This window comes from Engraulis encrasicolus, chromosome 20 (genome assembly GCF_034702125.1).
Source record: "Engraulis encrasicolus isolate BLACKSEA-1 chromosome 20, IST_EnEncr_1.0, whole genome shotgun sequence".
Classification (NCBI taxonomy): Eukaryota; Metazoa; Chordata; class Actinopteri; order Clupeiformes; family Engraulidae; genus Engraulis; species Engraulis encrasicolus.
Window position 1 is genome coordinate 6,476,864 of NC_085876.1, and position 22,500 is coordinate 6,499,363.

Sequence of the window (22,500 nt, forward strand, 5' to 3'; positions counted from 1 at the left end):
ATTGGATTTCGATTTGAAACATTACTCTTTGGCACGATCAATGCAGCTGTCCTTTGACTTGCGAGTCTCCAAAAGAAAGAAAGCGAGGAAGAAAGTAAAGAAGATGAAGGGAAATGGAAAAGAAGACGAATAGAGAAATCGGCAGATTGCTGATAGACTGCCTGCCACCAGACGACACCACAGGGGGTTGGAAGTCCATTATCACGAGGTCTAGTCTATCAATCTAGTGATCATGGGCCAGATGAGGGGTAAACCACATGGGCTCAGCCTCATTGCAATCATTCCAGGGCTGTGACTGGCAAAGGACAAAGAAATTAGGAAGCTAGGTCGCTACACAGTCGCCTCCGACTGACACAGGTATATACCCAAAACACCCCAAATGTCGGGTTAGCACACAAAGCTACCGCCATCTTGAGCATTCGATGCATCCAGAAAGTAATCATTTCATCTACCTGATATAACGTTTAAGCTTGCAATATTTGGTGTCAATCTGTACAACTGTTCAAAAGTTGACACAAGTTGTTCACAAATCATAAGTCGTGAAAGTCTTGAAAGTGTTGGCCTCAAAAACATCGGGCCATCAGGGCAAAAACATAATATGCCTGATGTATCGCATGGGGACATAAACTCGTGGGGTGCGTGTAGACGTGTTTGAGTGTGTGTTTGAGATTGTCTAGTGCCCCAAGCTAACATCCTCTGTCAATGGGCTCACTGCTGTTATTCCCTCTGCTGTTATTGTTTTGTAATGACTGTGTATGTAGCCGGCTGCGGTGGGTTGCAATAACACACCAACTTGATTGATGGGAACTCGCTGTTAAAATAGGATTTCACAGCTGGGATGTAAATACGCGGCAGTGTACGACATTGCACAGAAATCCATAATGTGACTAAATGTAATGCAGCTGAAATGCTACAGGTCTATAACACTTAGAGAGCTGCGGCTGGGGCAGGTGTGGAAAGTGTGTGGCAAAAATACCACTGTTAATATAAAATTAAAATTAACTCTTTTAAAATTAAATCTGTAAATCTTAACTGTGTGTTTACATGGATAAAATTTAAAAATAGTTCCACCGATACCTCTACAGGTTTAATGTTTCTTGGGCACTGGCACTACTATACTGGCACTACTATACTGTGTTCGTCCCTGTTAGTCTCCATTTGTTTGTGTGTGTGCATTTGTCCATTAAATGTTTGTATTACTGTAATATGTGTGTGTGAACATTTCTACGTGAGCCTATCCCCATGTACTGATGCAAGCATGTGTGTATATCATCTCATTTACTACATGGCTTTGTGTGTGTGTGTGTGTGTGTGTGTGTGTGTGTGTGTGTGTGTGTGTGTGTGTGTGTGTGTGTGTGTGTGTGTGTGTGTGTGTGTGTGTGTGTGTGTGTGTGTGTGTGTGTGTGTGTGTGTGTGAGAGAGAGAGTGTACGTGCTTTTAGACTTGTGTGAGTCTCTGTGTGTGTGTGTGTGTGTGTGTGTGTATTCATGTAAGCACGTGTGTATGTCATGTAATTTACTACATCAATGGCATATGTGTGCCTGTGTACGCGCTTGTGTGTGCGCTTGTGTGTGTGTGTGTGTGTGTGTGTGTGTGTGTGTGTGTGTGTGTGTGTGTGTGTGTGTGTGTGTGTGTTCACTAGGTAGGAACGGCACATGAGCGAGGTGATGGAGGGGGAGCAGTGAAGCACAACTCTAATGAGACCAGAGCCCAGCCTTAAGAAAAACACCCAAGGCCACCAGGACAAGGATACCAGAGAGAGAGGGGGGTGGAGAGAGAAGAAAGGGAGAGAGAGAGAGAGAGAGAGAGAGAGAGAGAGAGAGAGAGAGAGAGAGGGGAGAGAGAGAGAGAGAGAGAGAAAGAGAGCAGAGAGAGAGAGAGAGAGAGAGAGAGAGAGAGAGAGGGTGGGTGGAGAAGGAGGGGGGAGAGAAGAAAGGGAGCAGAGAGAGAAAGGGAACGTGAGAGAGGGAGAAACAGAGAGAGAGAGAGAGAGAGAGAGAGAGAGAGAGAGAGAGAGAGAGAGAGAGGGCAAGAAGAGGAAGAAAGCAAAAGGTAGACAAAGAAAAGGACAGAGAAAAATATAGCTGCAAGCAGCAATGCGGGGCCAAGCAGTAAACTTGCCAAAGTCGCCACGGCAACAGAAGGAACTGCAGCGCCCCCTTTGGCCCAAATCTCGCCAATGTTGGGGTGCATTCCTTGGAGGGGAAAATGGGGAGAGAGACGGGGAGGGTAGGCAAAGGACCTTGGCTGGGAATCAAACCCGGGTCAGCCGCATGATAGACGAGTGCCCTACCGGTTGGCCACGGCAGAGCCTGTGCTGCCCTTGATTTATATTGAGTAACACATTTCCATTCCCTCTCAAATTAGTCTATAAAATATCAGCAAGTCATTTCTATACTTGAGAGGCTTGCTTTTTGGACAGCAATTATAATCCTCTGTGATCATTCTATTTAGTAAAATTGTTTATATGACATACAATATTATGGGGAAAAAACCGGGAGCCTACTGAAAATAGATATGTCCTTGAAATCCTAAACATAAGAATCCTATAGGCTGCAATGTAATGTTGGCCAGCCTTTTGAGAGACTGGTCTGAGGAATTGGTGTACATAGAAGTAACGTGTGTGTGTGTGTGTGTGTGTGTGTGTGTGTGTGTGTGTGTGTGTGTGTGTGAGACAGACAGAGGAACCAAGAGAACAACAATGCTCGCTCTCTCTCTCTCTCTCTCTCTCTCTCTCTCTCTCTCTCTCTCTCTCTCTCTCTCTCTCTCTCTCTCTCTCTCTCTCTCTCTCTCTCCCTCCCTCCTTCCCTCTCTCTCCCTCTCCCCCTCCCTCTCCCTCTCCCTCTCCCTCTGTCTGTGTGTGTGGGTTGGGGGTGGGGGGGGGTATGTGCAGGGGCTGGGGCAGTGGGGCTTTGGTTGACACTAGAGCAATAGCAGACTACGCACACACCTAAGCTCTCGGTGTGTCCAGAGACCCCCTGCCGAGAATGGTGTCAGTGAACGTGCGCAGGTGCCGTTTGCAAAGGGGACAGAGAGATGAGAAAAATCCCTCCATTCTTTCCACAATTTTGAATGGCTGCTGAGAGCTGATAGTTTTTCCAATTGTTACGAAAATCCATACCTGGGTGCAGCATAGTGTGAAGATGACCTGTGTACCAATATTTTGAAAATTGGGAGTACGGTTCAAAAGCTACAGGCAAAAATGTAGCTAAAATTTTGACCTGCTGGTGGCGCTACAGAGTTTGAGCTGGGGATCTGATTTTTTTTGTGGTAGGTCATGGGATGGACTACTATGTGTGTACAAAATCCCAGCCTGATTCGACAAACGGTTGCTGAGATATTACCTCACTTCCTGTTTCGCCACGTTTACGACAATTTTGATTGGCTGTCACGGCTAAACGATAAAAGATATTCAATATTCCTGAAGACCCCATGTGTAGCTCAGTCCAGAGATACTATATACCGAGTTTTGGGCGAATTGGTCAAAAATTGCGGGAAAATTAACATTTTTATTGAATTTTACAAAATTCAAAATGGCGGGAAAACTATCCTGGCGGAAAATGACGTCATATGGTGCGTTGGATTCGTCTTGACTCAAGGATTCCAGGGATACCAAGTTTATGAAAATTGGCCCAGCGGTTCAAAAGTTACAAGCAGAAATGTACCTGCAACTTTGACCTGCTGGTGGCGCTACAGCGTTGGGGCTGAGGTCCTATAAATTGCTGTGGGTAATGCTGAGACTGCCCCGAATGTGTGTGCCAATTTACAGCATTTTCCTGCCTACGGTTCTATGGGCTGCCATAGACTTGCAGAGGGATAGGAATGGTGACTAGAGAATAATAATAATAATAATAATAATGAAGAAAACCTACTAACTCTATAGGGGCCTTCGCCAGCTTCGCTGCTTGGCCCCTAATAAAGGACAACAAGAAAGAGATGGGGAGAGGAAGAGAAAAAGAGAGAGGGAGAGAAAAGAAAGAGAGGAAGAGAGAGTAATGAGAAAAGAAGGATAGCGAGTGTGTGTACTGTGTAGAGATAATTCCTTCATGACGTATTGATCTTTTTTTTCTAAACGCTATACGCCCTTGAAGCAAATGATGATAAAGTCTGAGCTTGGCATCATAGCAGGAAGCATGACTGCACACACACACACACACACACACACACACACACACACACACACACACACACACACACACACACACACACACACACACACACACACACACACACACACACACACACACACACACACACACACACACACACACACACACACGTAATGTAATAAATGCCTTCCATACATCTTCCACTGATAAGCACACCACACACACAAACACACATTAAGCAAGCTCGATCTTGCTCCCTGTCTCGTACACACACACTATATCTCATGTACCAAGCCAAACAATCCTCCCTCCCCCTTCCCCAACTCAACCTAGCTTATAAATAAAATCAAATTCACAAAAACAACATAGCAGAGAGGCTTCTCTGAGTTTGAGTTCAAAAAGGGTTTTTATTGCAGTGTGCATTGAAGGCCACCTGGGGGCATCCTTTAGCTGAGGGCCAGACTGACTGACTGACTGACTAAAAAAGTCATCAGAGAGAAGAGAAGAAAAAGTTGTCAAGAGAAGAAAAGTTGGCAAAATCTCTTCTGCCACTTGATAGGGCTGAACAATGGAATTGTACTGTATGTATTTAATATTATTTGCACATTAAGGTGTCCCTGAACTGAGATGTCCTGCTGAGCATGTGTTGTAAGACAAATGAATAACAAGATGATTTTGATTCAGAGGACTCCTACAGTGCTTTTAGCTGTTAATAGACCAGGGATTATCATTCAGAGAACTCTATATTGGTTAATAATACTATTATTTTTAAAAACATATCTTGTGCTGATGACGATGGCTGCACAACTTGTAATGTCGCTGGTTTTTTTCCAGCAAACTGTACTCAAGTTTCACTTTGAACCTCCAGTCAGAGAGCAACCTCCAGTTACCCTGCTGCAAGGTGCACAGTATCAAAGCTGGGTGTTTTTTTATTTTATTTTATCAGGGTCACTGATAACTTTGGCCAGGCCTTGGTGAAATTCATCTATAATTGCCCAGGGGGGACCCCAAATGGAATGGGGACACAGTTCTGGGCCTCCTCACTCTCTGGGCCCAGGACAAAAGACCCATTTGTCCCCCACTGTCGACTTCCCTGTTTTCTTTGACAACAGTGCATTGAGATTTGCCCATCATAACATAAAGCCTGGCTCAAACTACACGACTATCGCGCCGATTCTCGGCTGAAAACCCCCCTTACAACAATCGCTGGAACGTTACCCTCCAGGACCATCGCAAGCGATTGTCGGGAAAGATTTCCTCGTCGTGAGCGACGTTCTAAGATAGAACTTTGGCAGCTCAAAGAGTCGCCGATCGCAAATCGTAGAAATCAAACAGTGTTTGATATTTGCGACTGGAAATAGAACGTCGGGCATTGTCTCGGTGGCTGCGAGCAGCGACAAGATTGACAGTTGCGATTCTCTTCTAGTGTGCGGTGCACCCCGACGCCAAAATCGGACACAAAATCAGACACAAAATCGCTAGTCTTGTAGTTTGAGCCTGGCTTAAGTAACAAGCAAATCTCAAGTTCTAAGGAAAAGAGCAATGTTGCTGGGCAACTACATGACAAGACTCCGAACAACATTCTGCTCTGATGGATGATTGTGTGACACTTTGCTTTCTGGTAATTCAATATTTTTCCTGATAAAAAATGGGGTGACTTCAAATCAGGGGGAAAGGACAGAAGCTACATCTGTTATTGATCGTTGCCTGGCAACAACACTGCAAAAAAAACGTTGCCCCAAGTGTGATCACCTTTAAGATGAAGATACACAAGGCAGTATTTTTAGCGATGTTGCTAGGCAACTTCACTAACAGTTGTGGTGCAGTCAGGTTATTTTCCCACACACGGATGTTACGCAACATCATTTTTTAAATCAGTTTTCATTTCAGTCATTAGTATGCAACTTATCAGCATGATTATTCAGACAGATGCTGGTACTTAGCTGCCTAACTAAATCATTTACACAGAACACTGCTTGTGATCCCCATTTTTCACCTCTCATTTCAGCTGCTCTGTCCTCTGGTAATATAAAACTTCTTTCTATGAACAGTTTTTCTGTAACTATTTGAACTATTTGACAGCAGAGCTTGGAATGTCCCTGGTTGTTTCATGTCCCTGATTGCTTCGGCTCAGACATTTCATCAGTGACCTTTAGTGGTCTGGCTCATCCAATCAGATCATCAGGAGGCGTGTAATGCTCTTGTCCAATTACATCGCTCCAAAGGTCACTTGAAGTGTCTGTCATGACCTTTAGAGAGAGAGAGAGAGAGTGTGTGTGTATGTGTGTAAGTATGCATACGGGTGTGTGTATGTGTGTGTGTACAGGGTGTATGCGTGTATGCGTGTGTGCGTGTGTGTGTGTGCGTGGGTGTGTGTGTGTGCATATTAAGCGCAATGTGTTCCTACCTTCCTCTTGTCCTTCTTCTCGTCCTTCTTGGTGAAGACGGTGTGCACCCACCAGATCTTGGTGAACATGCTGCCGTACGCCAGACTGAAGCCAAGACCCAACAGCCACAAGCGGAACTATGGATGCACACACACACACACACACACACACACACACACACACACACACACACACACACACACACACACACACACACACACACACACACACACACACACACACACACACACACACAGGTGCACATAGACACACACACACACACACACACACACACACACACACACACACACACACACACACACAGGTGCACACACACACAGGTGCACACACACACAGGTGCACACACACACACACACACACACACACACACACACACACACACACACACACACACACACACACACACACACACACACACACACACAAGTGTGTTTGTATGAACTCCATCTAAAGTGCAGATGCTGTATGAGCAATGCTTTGCTGAGCTTCCACTAAATAGTTTCAGGATGCTGGCCCAAATTGTTGACTCAATCAAAATTAAACAAGAGAGGCCAAATCTTGAATATACAGTCACTAATATGGCAATAACAAGTGGTATATGCAAGGTATAAACTCCATTTCCCATGATGCCCCATTCCTACCTGGCAGACAACAGGAAACTGGTCCCTGGCCACATGAAGGCCGTCGAGTCCCAGGGGAAACACTGCAGACAGTGACATCATGCAGCCCACCGCCGTCATGTTGTTCAGGTAGGGCTGCGAGTTCTGGATGTACCTGCACAAATCAACACAGAAACACAAATAAAGTTACTCTTACGGCCTCCGCACATCGGCTCCGACAAAGTGCTGAGCACCGCTCTGCCAAAGTTCGATTCTATTGTACCATTGTTCCAACACAGCACACCGGCGCCGATGTCCACGGATATTCACAGATGTCGGCAATCGATTAGAGACAAGTTCTATTTTGTCGGACCCGCCCATTGACTATCCATGCTATGTTCGTGTGAAATTGGGTTTGGGGGCCAGAATTGTGTCAGAAGCAAAAGTGCTCCGCAGTGCAGTCGGAGCCAATGTGTGGAGGTCCTTACTGTTACTTCCTTACTCTTTAAAGAAACTCCCGCACACTGACCATTCCGCTGTTCTTCCTTTAATAAACAACGTTTCGGTTCTAGACCTTCATCAGGCAATCTCTGAAGGTCTAGTACCGAAACGTTGTTTATTAAAGAAAGAAAAGCGAAATGGTCAGTGTGCGGGAGTTTCTTTAAACTATTGCTGAGTGACCCATGGTGCTGCCATCTCCGACGCACCTGCCAGCTGAGGTGTGCGAAAAAAGCCGAAGTTTAACTTCCTTACTCTTACAAGAACACCTTTAGCACATTATCTAACAGGGGCATTGACGGCGTTGGTTGGGCCCAGCACATATTCATCTGAAAGGCAATACATACAATACATACAGTGTAATAAAGATCCAAATCGTGGCCCTCTTCTCACTGGGCCCAGGACAACCCTTTGTCCCTCGCCTGTCAGCTTTCCTAAATCTAAAAGTAATTCATCACTACAACATGTTGTTGAAGTAGGGCGGCGAGTTGTGGCTGTACCTACTACACACATTGCACATTATTTTATCCGAAGTGACTTGCAGTATGTACAGGATGTTGGTTACAGTTCAGTCCCTGAAGCAATGTGGGCATGGGTGCCTTGTGTAATGAATGCCAACTAGCAGAGTTTGGTGGTAGAATGCAAGTACCCTCCCTTCAGAAGCCTCATGCAGATTCGATGGACAATGAGCTATCAGCCTCGAACTTTAGCTCAGCGTTTTCATAAAAGTGCTTAAAAAGTGGAGGAGACGCACTCACGCTATCTCCTCATGATTCTTACAGGTTTTAACTGGGTGCTGCTGAATCCCACATACACATGAATGAATAAAGGAAGCCAAGGACAGCACTCTTCAGATGTTTGTCTTTGTTTATTCACCCACGAACGTTTTGGGCAGAGCCCTTCTTCAGTGTGCAATGGCCATTGCAATCGTGTTGTCCTTGCCTTCCTTTATTCATACCAGTGCTCCCATGCCAAACTGCTGCTGTGATTGGGAGGCCGCAACTTCGAGCCACAACTGGCTAATTAGCATGGATGAGCTCTTTAGCCGTTAAAACGGCGGAATTAGAATGTGCAACCTTGCAATTCCATGAAGACCAATGGCCTAAACCAGGAATGACTCACCCCACCCCCATAGAGACAAAACAACGCCACTGGAACATCATCTTAATGTAATTTATCACTGATTTCTAACTAATGATAATCAATACTGCTTTAGTGCTAAATCATCTATGCCATGATCACTGGTAGAATCTCATAGGAATAGGGATTAAGTAAGGGAGCAAAGGCATTGGGAATGCAGCACATGCAATATCTGCAGTTTGTTAGCGCAATAGTAGAGATATCGGCATGCTCCGACTCCATATGGACTATTGATCTGGGTTTAATAGATGATCCTCCAGACCTAGTCGCCTTATCCATTCACTCTTCATATACTCTCCTCAGGCACCATCACACACACACACACACACACACACACACACACACACACACACACACACACACACACACACACACACACACACACACACAATTTTTTCACAGAAAAAACACACACACACACACGACAGTGGTTTCTTCCTCATACTAACTACACACTTGAAAACCATACCCTGCTAGATGAAAACATACCCTTCTCATGAAACCTCATACCATACATTTCAGTACATCATCAAACCGGTAACACTTTATTTTAGGGACACATCTATTAGCACTAATACATACAATATTAATGCCTGTGTAAGTAACTTGTAAGGCATGTACTAACCAAAATAAGACAGTTGTTAAGCATGTATTCACAAATGTCTTGTTCATGCCCAATTAGGGATTTATTACTAATAACCTTAGTAAGGACCAGTAAGCCTATATTTCTATTTATTAGTAAGTAGTAAGTGGCAGAATACAATGTGTATAAGCTCCCGACACACTGTGTGAACAAACCCTGAACAGTGTGAAAACAGATGCAGAATAAGGGTCCCTATTCTAAAGTAATGCATTGGTCAGCCCAGATGGCTCAGGGCCTCTGCACTACCAAAGTCCTAGGGCCCCCACACCACCCAGGCCTGCACTACCTAGCCCCCCCGATCTACAAAGTGTAAGGGTATATCAAATAATTAATACATATCCGGCTGAGTCATCTAGTTTTCTCTTATTCATATCAATGAGAGGGAGGTAACAAGAGCCTATATATAGCAAGGATTGAACGTACACTTGTCAATGGCGGTGGGTTGGTGAGATGTAATTTTTTTTTCATGTACCACTGAGTTTTAATTGTAAAAAAACCCAAAATAAATGCAGAACATTAGAATAATAGTTTTGAAGCAAAACTAAACTACTCTTTTGTGATAATTAAGTGAATGTTTGAGAACAGTGCATGATGGGTACGCAATCTAGGCCAACAGACAACCTACCCAGCTCTGAGCCTACGTCCTTAGCTCCTCCCCTCGCTTGTGAAATTTAGTCGCTATCCAAACAATTTGCCATGTACGTAACAACAGAAATATTATCATTGCTGCATTGGCCATGCATTGCATTTCTGACTAAGGGCGTACCCATCATGCACTGCACTTCTTGTAGCTAAGTTTCTCAAACATTAACTTATTTATCAGAAAGGAATAGCTTAGTTTCGCTTCCAAACTATTACTCATCGTTATATTCTGAATTTATTGCAGGGTTTTTACAATTAAAACTAATTGTTGTATGAAAAAATGACATCTCACCACCCACCGTCATTGATAACTTTACGTCCAATCCTTGCTATATAATACTTCCAATTACTCAATAACATAATGTGTAGGATAAGTGAGATCTTCATACCTACTGAGACTAATGTTGAATCTGAAATGTTCTTACACTTTGCTTCCCGGGGGCGGGGGGGACGTAGAGTGGGGGCCCTAGGTAGTGCGGGGGCCCTAAGCCATCTGGGCTGAGCAATGCATCACTTTAGAATAGGGACCCTTATTCCACATCTGTTTTCACACTGTTCAGGGTTTGTTCACACAGTGTACCAGGAGCTTATACACATTGTATTCTGGCCCTTACTGCTTACTCATAAATAGAAATCTAGGTCTACTAGGTCCTTACTAAGGTTATATTGGTAATAAATCCCTTATTGTGCATGAACAAGACATTTGTGAATACATGCTTAACAACTGTCTTATTTTGCTTGGTACATGCCTTACAAGTTACTTACACATGCATTAATATTTTATGTATTAGTGCTAATAGATGTGTCCCTAAAATAAAGTGTTACCATCAAACCATACTAACACACACACACACACACACACACACACACACACACACACACACACACACACACACACACACACACACACACACACACACACACACACACACACACACACACACACACACACACACACACACACACACACACACACACACACACAAAGTACAACACAGCCCAGTGAGTCCAATCTAGTCCAGTACCTGACATTACAATTATAGGATATTGAAGGCGAGGCAGACTAACCTTATTATGCACACGCACGCACACACGCATACACACACACCCACACACACACCCACACACACACGCACACCCACACACCCACACACAGTCACAAACACACACACAGCAGTACCTGACGTTGCTGTTGTATATGTTGAATGTGAGGCAGACTATCCCCAGCAGTATGCCCAGGCCTGCGAACACCGAGACGGAGATGAAGAGCTTCTGGGACAGGTAACGGTACTCAAAGTTCACCAGAGTCTGGTCCGCAGGGGGCCCGGCACCTTGAGTGGAGGAAGGAGAGAGAGAGAGAGAGAGAGAGAGAGAGAGAGAGAGAGAGAGAGAGAGAGAGAGAGAAGAGAAGAGAAGAGAAGAGAAGAGAAGAGAAGAGAAGAGAAGAGAAGAGAAGAGAAGAGAAGAGAAGAGAAGAGAAGAGAAGAGAAGAGATAGGGAAAAATAAGAGATAAAGAAAAAGAGAGAGGGAAGAGTGACAGTAATAAGAAGGGGGAAAGAGAGAAAGACAAAATGTAAGCTTAGAAATTGTACTCCATAATCAAAAATGCCATATTTTCAACAGCCATACTGTAGCAAGATGATACAGCATGGCAATGGAAATGAGAGCATTTAAATTGCATTTATTTATACATTTATGTATTGTATCCTCTGGGCCCAAGGCTTCTGTGATGTATTTCTTGCTTTCTTTAGATTTCAGTGAATCACAATTATAGAGTAAGTCTTTCTGTGACAGTTTTTTTCACATTCCCTGACACAACAAAAGGAGAGAGAGAGAGAGAGAGAGAGAGAGAGAGAGAGAGAGAGAGAGAGAGAGAGAGATGGGAATAAAACTTGTATAACTATATTTCATGTCAGCACATCATATTCTCGAAGGCCTCTGCTGAACTTAAAGGTGTAAGTCACGTCAAAGACATATAATATTCTATTGACAGAATAAAAAAGAACCACTGGCAGGTAAGGGATTGAGGGAGTGGAGGTGAATCACGAATCACACACCTGAACGCACATACACGTATGCACGCACGCACGCACACACACGCAAACCAACGCACACGCACGCACGCACACAGCCAATCGATATCAAGAGCCCCATTAAAGCAACTGAAGCACTGATGTAGAGTGAAACTTTAATGTGTGGAAAGTTGCACAGCACTGCAATGCTGTAACTCTCACAATCAATGCTGACAGATGCTTCTATACTGCGGTAAAACTAAAGTGTTGCTGCCTCTATGTCATGAGAGACAAGTTTAATGTGCTGCATATTTTACTGCATGATTACACCAAACAGCATCTTCAATAACCGACTTGCCAACATGCCTATTCTCAATTCTTAATGCTTTAGAAACAATTCCAGATCTGAAGAAAAATGCTATGCAAAGGTAAATGGAATCAGAGGTACCGTAATACTGGGGAAGCCTTATAACCGGCACCTTTCCGCCAGTTGTTCTTGAAAAGACTTACATGTAACTAACTACCATTGTACTACTACTATGACATTACACAGAACCTTTAGTAATACCTTACGACTTGGTCATTGCCAAAAATTCATAACAAGGGCCATGTCGTAGCCCCATAATGCAAGCTGTTCCACCAGTAGAACGCTGTACTGTAATAGTCGTTGAAAAGTTTAAGGGTAACTTCTACCAATTTCAATATGCTGTTGTAATTGCTCAGTACCCGGTGATACTGTTTTTTTCGGCTCAGCCCTTTCCGAGATCTGAGCTATTCTAATGGGGGCAGATTTTGTTTACATTAAAAACCTATGACTATAACACAAGGCCTTTAGTAATGCCCTTATGACTTGGTCATTGCCCCTCTGGTAACATCAAATTTATAATGCCGCATCTTAATGGTAACAGATTAAACTCTGCACAAACAGTGTAACACATTTGGCACCCTTTGATCTCCTGTCTTTGGGAGGTTTGCCAGGCCAGCCAGTCAAAAGAGCCACCTGTCTCTACACAACAAAATGTACAGTAAAGTAAGCTAACTCTTTTATGCCAAAAGCTCTGGAGAAATGCTGTTTCATTTTTACTGTGCCCTTTGTTGTATATTAGGCGAGTGGCAAACTCTTCTCACTTGGCAGGCACTCTGTTTATACCCACCGCCTGTGAATGTGCTCCTACTGTGATGAACTTTAAAGGAGTCGTTTCATCTCGCGCTTTTGACATCTCACCTTTGACCTTTCTTTATCTCCTTATCTAATTGTATACATTACAGAGAGTGCACAGAAGCTGATACAGAGGGACCAGGCCCGTGATGCAGTGTTTTTCGACCACCTGCTGTGCAGAAGAGTTCTATTCGAATCCAGTATGTGAAAACATTGTACTGTAATATATAATATTATGCACTGTAGGGCTGTAATGATACACCCAACTCACGATCCAGTTTGTATCCCAATTTTTGACACACAGTTCGATACAATCCACAATTTTTAAATGAGTTTTTAAAATTTAATAATTAGCTTTTCCCACAATTACAAATGTTCCAAATTAAATATGTGTATTACATGTAGAATATGCTAAAACAGGCTACTAAAATAAAAAAGATGTTGGCACTAGGCATAACGGTTTCTCAGTTCGACACAATGTTGGTACAGCGCTAGTACATACCTGACCCTAATCTTAACAATAACCATAACCCCAAGGTACAGAGAGTCAAAAGTTTCTAGTGATGACCTGAACACAGAAGGGACACAGCTGGATAATAGAATGGTGAAATGTGTTGCAATATCTACTGAAAATGGTTGCTGCATTGGAATGTGGTGACATACGTACAGCATTGAGAGAATCCTTTGGGAATACATTCTTGTACACACAAAGTAGGTGAGTTAACAGTGTGTACTGCATCTTACACTGTCATTCCTCGGTTCCTACAGTTTGTGGTGGTGATGTTTATATGTGTATGTGTACTTGTGTAGTGTGTGTGTGTATGTGTGTGTGTGCGTGTGGTGTCCTACAGGCCGCTGCCTCTCTCGGCTTAATTTCTCTCTCTCTGCCCTTGATGTTGGAATCGGGACACTGTGTTACCATGACAACCAAGCCTCATAATAGTTGCCACGGCAAGCAGGAGAGAAAGTAGCAATGCGGTGGTTGTCAGTGGCGACCAACAAGGGAGAGGACGAGCAACATACAGAGAGAGAGAGGGTAGAGGGGGAGAGAGAGAGAGAGAGAGAGAGAGAGAGAGAGAGAGAGAGAGAGAGAGAGAGAGAGAGAGATAGAGAGAGGCAGAGACAGAGGCAGAGGCAGAGACAGAGACAAAGAACGAGACAGACAGGCAGACACATAGAGACAAAGACAGATAGAGACAGAGACAGAGACAGAGCCAGAGTGCACATTGCACTGGTATGTATAAAATACAAACTAATGGAGATGGCAGAGAATGACAAGAACAGACAAAAATCAATCTAAATTTGGGAATTCCCTAGACAATGGGTGAAATTGTGAGTGAGACTGATATATTCAAAAGTACAGAAAAGAAATGAAGAATCAAAATGATAGACACACAGAGGAAGATAATGGGAGAAAATGAAGGAAGAGGAAATTGGAGAAATGTTACCAGCAAAGAGAAAGAGAGGACCACAGTAGGATATGGGGAATTGGGGGAGAAAAAACTACACGAGACAGAGAAAGTATGATGATGCAAGTAGGGAGTGAGGCAAGAGATGGGGGAAAATGACAATACAGGCCTAGTCAAATTTAGCAGCTTAACTTTAACACTCAAGAGAAGCCAATGTAACACTCTTGTAGCTTGTCCTTCTCCCCAAGCGTAGAATTAACACTGTGGAAATTTACTGTGCATCTCTGCTGTGACGCTACAGGTAACCATGACAGCTGCTCCGGACCGAAATCACTCCTGTCCTGCCACCAAGGTTATATATAAACTATACGTCTACACAGCCTTGCCAAACCTCGCTCTTATTTATGTACACTGCCAGAGCTCTGTCAGGTTATCGAGTGTCCATGGCAGGGGAGCAGACGTGGGTCGAGACAAAGAGGTCAGCTATCCCAGGCCCAGGAAAAGGAAGGGCCCATAATTGGGTTCTGGTTACATTGTATGTGATGGGTGGGGGGCCCCTTCAGACGAATTCGTCCTGGGCCCGGCCAAAAGCTGCCAGCAGCCCTGGTCCAAGACACATAAACACCTAAAAGGCATCTCAGCACCTCCTGGAAATGCACTGCACTGTGCTGAATAAGGCACTCGTGCTGGTTTAAAGCTACTGTAATACTCTCAGCCTCTTGAAATATTAATTAGGAAAGGGTAGGAAGCCCTGTCGAGAAAGGTACAGTATGTGTGCAAGTTTCTTAAAAACATTATTTTAACATGGTAATGGTTTATTTGGATAACGCAGTCCACAGACATGTTAGAGATCATTTCAACATTCAACATCACTCAGTGTAATTTGAGAGTATTATTTTGCCTCCGACAAGCCCATCCATACCTATTAAATGTCTGAAGTAAGACAGCCCAGAGCCCAAAGTGAAGGCTACACTCGCGCTGCTCTCACTAAATATTCGCTCTGCCACCTGGATGAGTGGCTATGCTAATTCCAGATAGATGTTGTTGTGGCTAGAAAGACAGATTCCATTCCATAATCAGTGATGGGCAACCTGAACTCATTAGTTACAATCCAGTGCCACATATTCCAAATGACCTGGCTTGACCTGTCTAATTGAACTTGGTGATTGTCTGCTTGAACGATCACCAGGTAATTTGGAATATATGGGACTGGATGATAAACTAATGGATGCAGTTTGCCCTTCACTGTCCAAAATAATGATCTTACTCCCACATCAAACAATACTCCTAGCACTGGGTTAAAAATGAAGACGCTGCACAACAGTTTGAAGATTTTCAAGTATTTTTTTACAGTACTGAATAATAAACAGACAAGTAGCTTCCTCTGCATAGCAACACTGCATAGGCACAGAGGTGTACGAAGTAGAGGAAGCAGTACTGTTATGGATGCAATTACAACACCAGTAGTATGATATTACATACAGTTGTTGCAACTTGGTATCACCTATTGCCGTAGTTTGCCGTACTTGCCGTAGTTTCCTTACACCAAAATGTTGTTACTACAGAGCAATGTACCTGATTCTACACATAGCCACCTCATTAGGTATAATGGAATAACTGGTGTAACTGCTATGTAATATCATGTGCTAGTGATACACTTGCACCATAAATGTACTTCTACTTTTGCTTTTGGCCACCTCTGGGAGTGGGAGCTAGACACATACAGTATGTATACAGTAAACATCAAGAGTTCATGTACTAAGCCTCAACACCTGAGGGCGATGTACATGTACAGTGTGCTATCTATGCCTCTGTGGCCCACACCTAAGGGCTATGTACATGTACAGTATGCTATCTATACCTCTGTGGCCCACACATGTGCTCCCCGTAGACCAATAAGTATAAATATACGGTATTCTCCTCCATACACAACAGCTGGTAATTTCTCCACACTCCCTAATTGCTGCAGGCGTATTTCTCCACGCTCCCTAAGGATGGCCTACCTAAACAGTCTCCACCACCACTGCCATGTGCACGCCAGCTGACAGCGCTGTCTGGGCTTGGGATAAAACCAACTCATCCCAGGCCCCTGCACACACACACACTCAATGCATACAATGTAATGGGCACCCAATTCTGGGCCTCCCCTCTCCCTGGGCCCGGGACAACTGACCCTCTTCCCCACCCAGCGTTCTGCTTCCCTGCCACTGTGGCAGCAGTCCTGGTGCCTGGCGGTGGTGGTAATCAGGTGAGAAGGATGAGGCATCTGTGTTCTCACCAGCAGCCAACCAGCACGCACCTACAGATGAGGGGGCCAATCGCGGCACCACCAGCACGTGTATCTCCAAGCAGACAGCAAGGTGGTCCACACAACACCACACCACACCACACCATTACACCAGGCAGAGCTGAGCTACTCTCTCTTATCCACCATCAGTTTAAACATACAGTATGTCTTCCACTACACCAATCAGAAACTACAACTAATGGCCTTCAGTGAGGCAATTAACACCAATGTATTTATTCATTCAAGGAGTTTCCATCACTGGAGTTGCCAAAGGAAACTCAAGGAGACATCAATAGTCAGGAGCTGTCTTTTACAAGTGCATTACATAATTACACTCCACTGTGCACTGTTCCAGCATCAAGAACACTCGTGAATTTTATTCTCTACTCAGAAGAATTTTCAAGTCAAGGACGCATCATTGGAATCTCAGCACAGAAAAATACCCATGCTTCCCTGCGCTACAACTAAACGGCACTATTGCATGAGAAAAAGATGGAATCCCATTGACTATATGGATTATACCTCACCATGAGGGAGTCTTTGTCTTGTCTACCCTCTTTAAGCCTTTTTTTGGCATACCATGACTACCCCATCATTATATATCCCTATATAGCCCTATCACAATGTGACTATGCTCCAAATGCTTCATTTATTATTATTTTTTTACATAAAATATATGCCCAGCAGTGTGCATGGTACATGTCTCCCTCATTTGGAATCACTAGTCTCAAATCCATTCATTTGAATGCTAAAGAGGTGCTCCCACCTTCTCTCCACAGCAAGTACCTGATGGGCAGAGATGGCCAAAGTAAAAGTAAAAGTAAACTATGATATTACGCTATGATATTATACTATGATATTACTGCATACTATGAAGTAAGCTATGATATTACATAGCGGTTACACCGGTTACTCCATTGTACGCAATGAGGTGGCTAGCTGCTGTCACTGAAAAAGCCCACCTGAAAAGACAACCCCATATTTGGTATCCAACCAGCACAGAATCAGGTACATCACTCTATAGTAGTGGTTCTCAAACTTTTTCCATCCTTCCTCCCTTCAGAGGGTCTGAATGCTTCCGAGCCCCCCCGGCAGTAGAAAGTAGTACTCACGCAGACTGAAGTTGAAGTTGAGTTGAATGCAGATGTATGTTCATTTCCTATGCTTTTCAAATTCATGACAATTAATAATATAATGTTGGTGAGGGCTTTAAACTTATTGACTTATTGGCGAGACAGGAAATCATTTCCTTGTATTGGGGGAAAACCCCCACAATCAGATGTCACATGCCCCCCCCCCTGAGATGCCTCCGCGCTCCCCCAGGGGGGCTTACGCCCCACTTTGAGAAACACTGCTCTATAGTAACTGTTGACCAGTCACTCAGTGAAGTCACTCGTGTTGGAAGGAAACTATTGCAGGTTTTTTTTAATAAACTTTTACTTTGGCCACCTCTCTGCTGATGGGCAAGTAACCATTCCACAAGGTACTGTATGCTTATTCAAGTTTGGAATACAAAAATACAGTATGCATATTCTATAATATAAGTTGAACAAATTTCACTTTGGAATACAGTAGTAGCTGACAAACTGGATACGATATAATACTCTTATTATGTAATGCTCTTGAATTTCTGCTTTACTGTGTATACACATTCTACTGTAAAGCATGCGCAGTAGATTTAACTTCTATAAGGCGATAACCCTAATCTCAAAACACACCATTCAGCACATTTTTTGTGTATGTGTGAGCACTACGAAGTTAATATAATCTCATCCTGTGTTATTTGAATCATGTTCTTTGAATTGTGTCTATACAGCAGGCACACTAGATTTAGGAATATGGCAACAATGAACACACGCTCTATGAAGTGATCACACCTCATTTTGAAATACAGAAACAATATGCACACTGCATGTGCCAAGTCTACAGTATGAAGCAGTACATATGATTTTAGGTGTGCACAGTACTTATGAAAACAGCAACAATACACACACTACAAGAAACAAACACACTAGACTTTGGAAAACAGCAAACAATATGCACACTATGCAGCAAACACACTTCAATGCTATATGCAATGTGCATATTTCTTGCCTGCCTGTCTGCTGTCGGTCCTGCTCGGTAGGACCAGTGCTACAGTAGATTGGTGCACACATTAGGAAGACAGCAGCAATACACACACTATAAGAAGCAAGCACATGGACTAGAAGCACATAGACTAGAAAACAATGGTATGCACACACATGAAAACCCATCCTTTCGGAATACAAAAACAATATGCATATTTCCTGCCTGCCTGCCTAGCTGGCTGCGTGCCTCCCTGCCTGCCTGCCTGCCTGCTGTGTAAGACCAGTGTTCGCCTGGCTAGTCCGTAATCAGGTAAGCAGGACAAGAGGGCTTTATCCCCCGGCAGAGCAGGCAAGTAAACACAAACACACACAGCAGGACCTCAGACACACTAAGTGACTGCTGAGTGTGGTCATTGGTTTCTGCAGGGGGGATTTTAATTCAGCTTTTTATGAGCAACAACAACAGCAAAAAAGATGGCAAAGGGCGTATTCAGTCCATTTAAATACATGAATTTTATTCAAAGTGTTTATTTGCCATCTCTGTAAACTGATTAGTCAATCAATTCCTCACAGTGGATTGTTTTAAATGTGAAAAATAAGGTCAAGGGACTTATGTGACACTTATATGACACTCCAAAAAAGCTAACTTTCTGACAGATAGACCTTTTGACAGACCAGTTAGATAGACCTGGCTAGACCAACCCGCCAAGCAAAAGTATTTTTGGCTGTGAGACGGTGTCATCTAGTTCACTGCAGTAAGCTAACCAGCAGCTTCATTGGTGGAGCTATTGTCACCTCTCCATCCACTGCACGTACTGCAACGCCCCCAGATCACATCCATCTCAGCATTATAGGCCTGTGACATCTGGGTAGCATGATACTCAGTCACATTACGCATATGTGCGCCTGCTGTACACTGCCGAGTATTACATCCCAGCTGTGAAATCCTCTTTTAACAGCGAGTTCCCATCAATCACGCTTGTGTGTTATTGCAACCCTCTGCAGCCGGCTACACACATAGTCATTACAAAACAATAACAACAGAGGGAATAACAGCAGTGAGCTCATAGACTGAGGAGGTTAGCACACACGCACACGCACGCACGCACACACGCGCGCGCACACACACACACACACACACACACACACACACACACACACACACACACACACACACACACACACACACACACACACACAATAACACATCAAGATATTTTTTCACTGAGATGTTTTTGGTGAGAATGGCCACAAATTATGCACAAATGTCTTCCTGAATGTAATTTGCTCCTTTGCCAAAGAGTAAGAAACACTATATAATATTGTATCTATTATTCTGTCCTCTCATTCTTTTAAAACATTTCAGATGATAAAGAAACGAAACATAGCATAAGTGGTGCTAAAGCACCTGCTCCTTTGCCTCCTTTTTGTTAAAAAATGCCCTTTTTGAAAGTTATTTTTTGCCACAATGTACAGTGGTCCATGTTAACATGATAATCTACAAATGCTTCATGATCAAAAGCATGTGATGTGACAATAATGTCCCATATAGCCACTGAAGCATAGTATTCAAATAACGCTGTAAAATGCACCCAATCATCCCCCAGCAATCGCCTTTTAGCCACCAATCACAAGCCGTCTTAAAAATACCAACCAATCAGAGGACAACACACCTCTTGAGCATGGGACAGTGTATTTGCTAATGCTGAAGACCTCAAGCCTATCAGCTTCTCTCATGGAAACACTTGCATCTCTTTGAGGAACAACACTGTTGCATAAACCGATCATTGATTTTGGTATTTGATGTTGTAGAGGTAATGGACGTTGTGACCCAAAACGGTCACACACACACATCTTTAATGCACACACATATAAACTCACTGATTTAACACACACACACACACACACACACACACACACACACACACACACACACACACACACACACACACACACACACACACACACACACACACACACACACACTGGTAAGTATCAGAGTGGGTCATCTCCTACTTGTGTCTCAGAAGAGAAGGGAGATGCCTCTGACCTTGAAACGTGAATAGAACGCAGATGTAGCCACACACACACACACACACACACACACACACACACACACACACACACACACACACACGCCCGCCCGCACACAAACACAAACACAGGCACTCACGCACACAGACACATGTGCACACACACACACACACACACACTCACGCACACACAGGTGAAAATGAAAAACACACTTTTACTATAAGTCTGCAGCCTACACAAAGGCATAATCACACAAACACACCCAAAGACAAAGACACACACACACACACACACAAACGCAAACACACACAAACACGCGCCCGCACACAAACACACGCACTCACGCACACGCACACACACTCATGTGCACACACACACACACACACGCACACGCACACACACACAGACACACACACACACACACACACACACACACACACACACACACACTGCCCTTAGACCCTGTCATGCAGACTGCAACCCCATGTCACACTATGACTTTCTAGGAAGCTAGATGGCACAAGGGCTCTTTGCCGCTGCCATGGAAACGACCTAAGGAAAAGACTAAAAGACATTACACAAGAGAACGCTGACCTCTGCCTCACCCTCAGCCTATCAACATGCACCTTCTGGCAAAGGGAGCCAATCACAGCATGCTTCAGTTCCCCGCAAACCATCACCATGTTCCTACACCACCATTCCTACACCGACAGGAAGCCAATCAGCTATAAGGCATCGTAGTTAGTCAAGCCCGAACCTTTCCGGAACCCATGCGATGTAAGGTGAACGCCCCTTTAGGAGACCAGCAGAGGTTGAGAAAAAATAAAGAGTTCCCTTAGTGCTGTAGATGGCGGTAGCACACATCTTATTCAAGCTGCCACCAAACACCACAGGAAAAGAAGAAGGAGGGGACAGTCTAGGTCTCTAGGTACGTGTCTCAAGGTGTAGTGTGTTCTGAAGATTGTTCCAAACGTATGCAGCATAGCAGGAAAAAGAGGTGTTGCCTAGATCAGTTCTTATTGATGGGGTAATGCATATAAATTATATCACCATAGTCTAATACTGATAAGAAGGTGCTCTCTACCAACATCTTTCTTTCTTTGAATGGAAAACAACTTTCTTTGCCTAAAATAGAATCCTAATTTGGGTCTGAGTTTTTTTCAGAGGCACTCAATGTGTGTACAATGTGTGTACTACTACAGGTTATCATCCAACCATATTCCTAGGCATTTACAGGAGAAAACCTTTTCTAATTGTGTTCCATTTGTAGTGAAAATAGTATCATTACCAGGTGGGTGTGAACGTCTGAAGACCATCAATTTAGTTTTTTGGCATTTAGCACTAGCTTAAGTCCTACCAAGGAATTCTGTACCTTGTTAAAAGCAGACTGTAAATAGTTCACAGCCTCCTGCACAGATGAGGCAAAGGTGTACAATATTGTGTCATCGGCATAAAGAGTAACTTTTGTGTTACTTAGCCCCGCCCCAAGT

General features: G+C 43.7%; 1 protein-coding gene across 1 annotated transcript in view; it reads right to left on the reverse strand.

Moving 5' to 3' along the window:
- The window catches only part of gabbr1b (gamma-aminobutyric acid (GABA) B receptor, 1b), a 170,174-nt gene that overhangs the window by 17,280 nt on the left and 130,394 nt on the right, over positions 1–22,500 (reverse strand). Inside the window, exons 17-19 of the mRNA XM_063184709.1 lie at positions 11,220–11,370; positions 7,159–7,291; positions 6,517–6,633 (exon numbers count right to left, since the gene is read on the reverse strand). Coding sequence (XP_063040779.1) covers positions 6,517–6,633; positions 7,159–7,291; positions 11,220–11,370 — 401 coding nt within the window. The remainder of the gene's footprint in view (positions 1–6,516; positions 6,634–7,158; positions 7,292–11,219; positions 11,371–22,500) is intronic.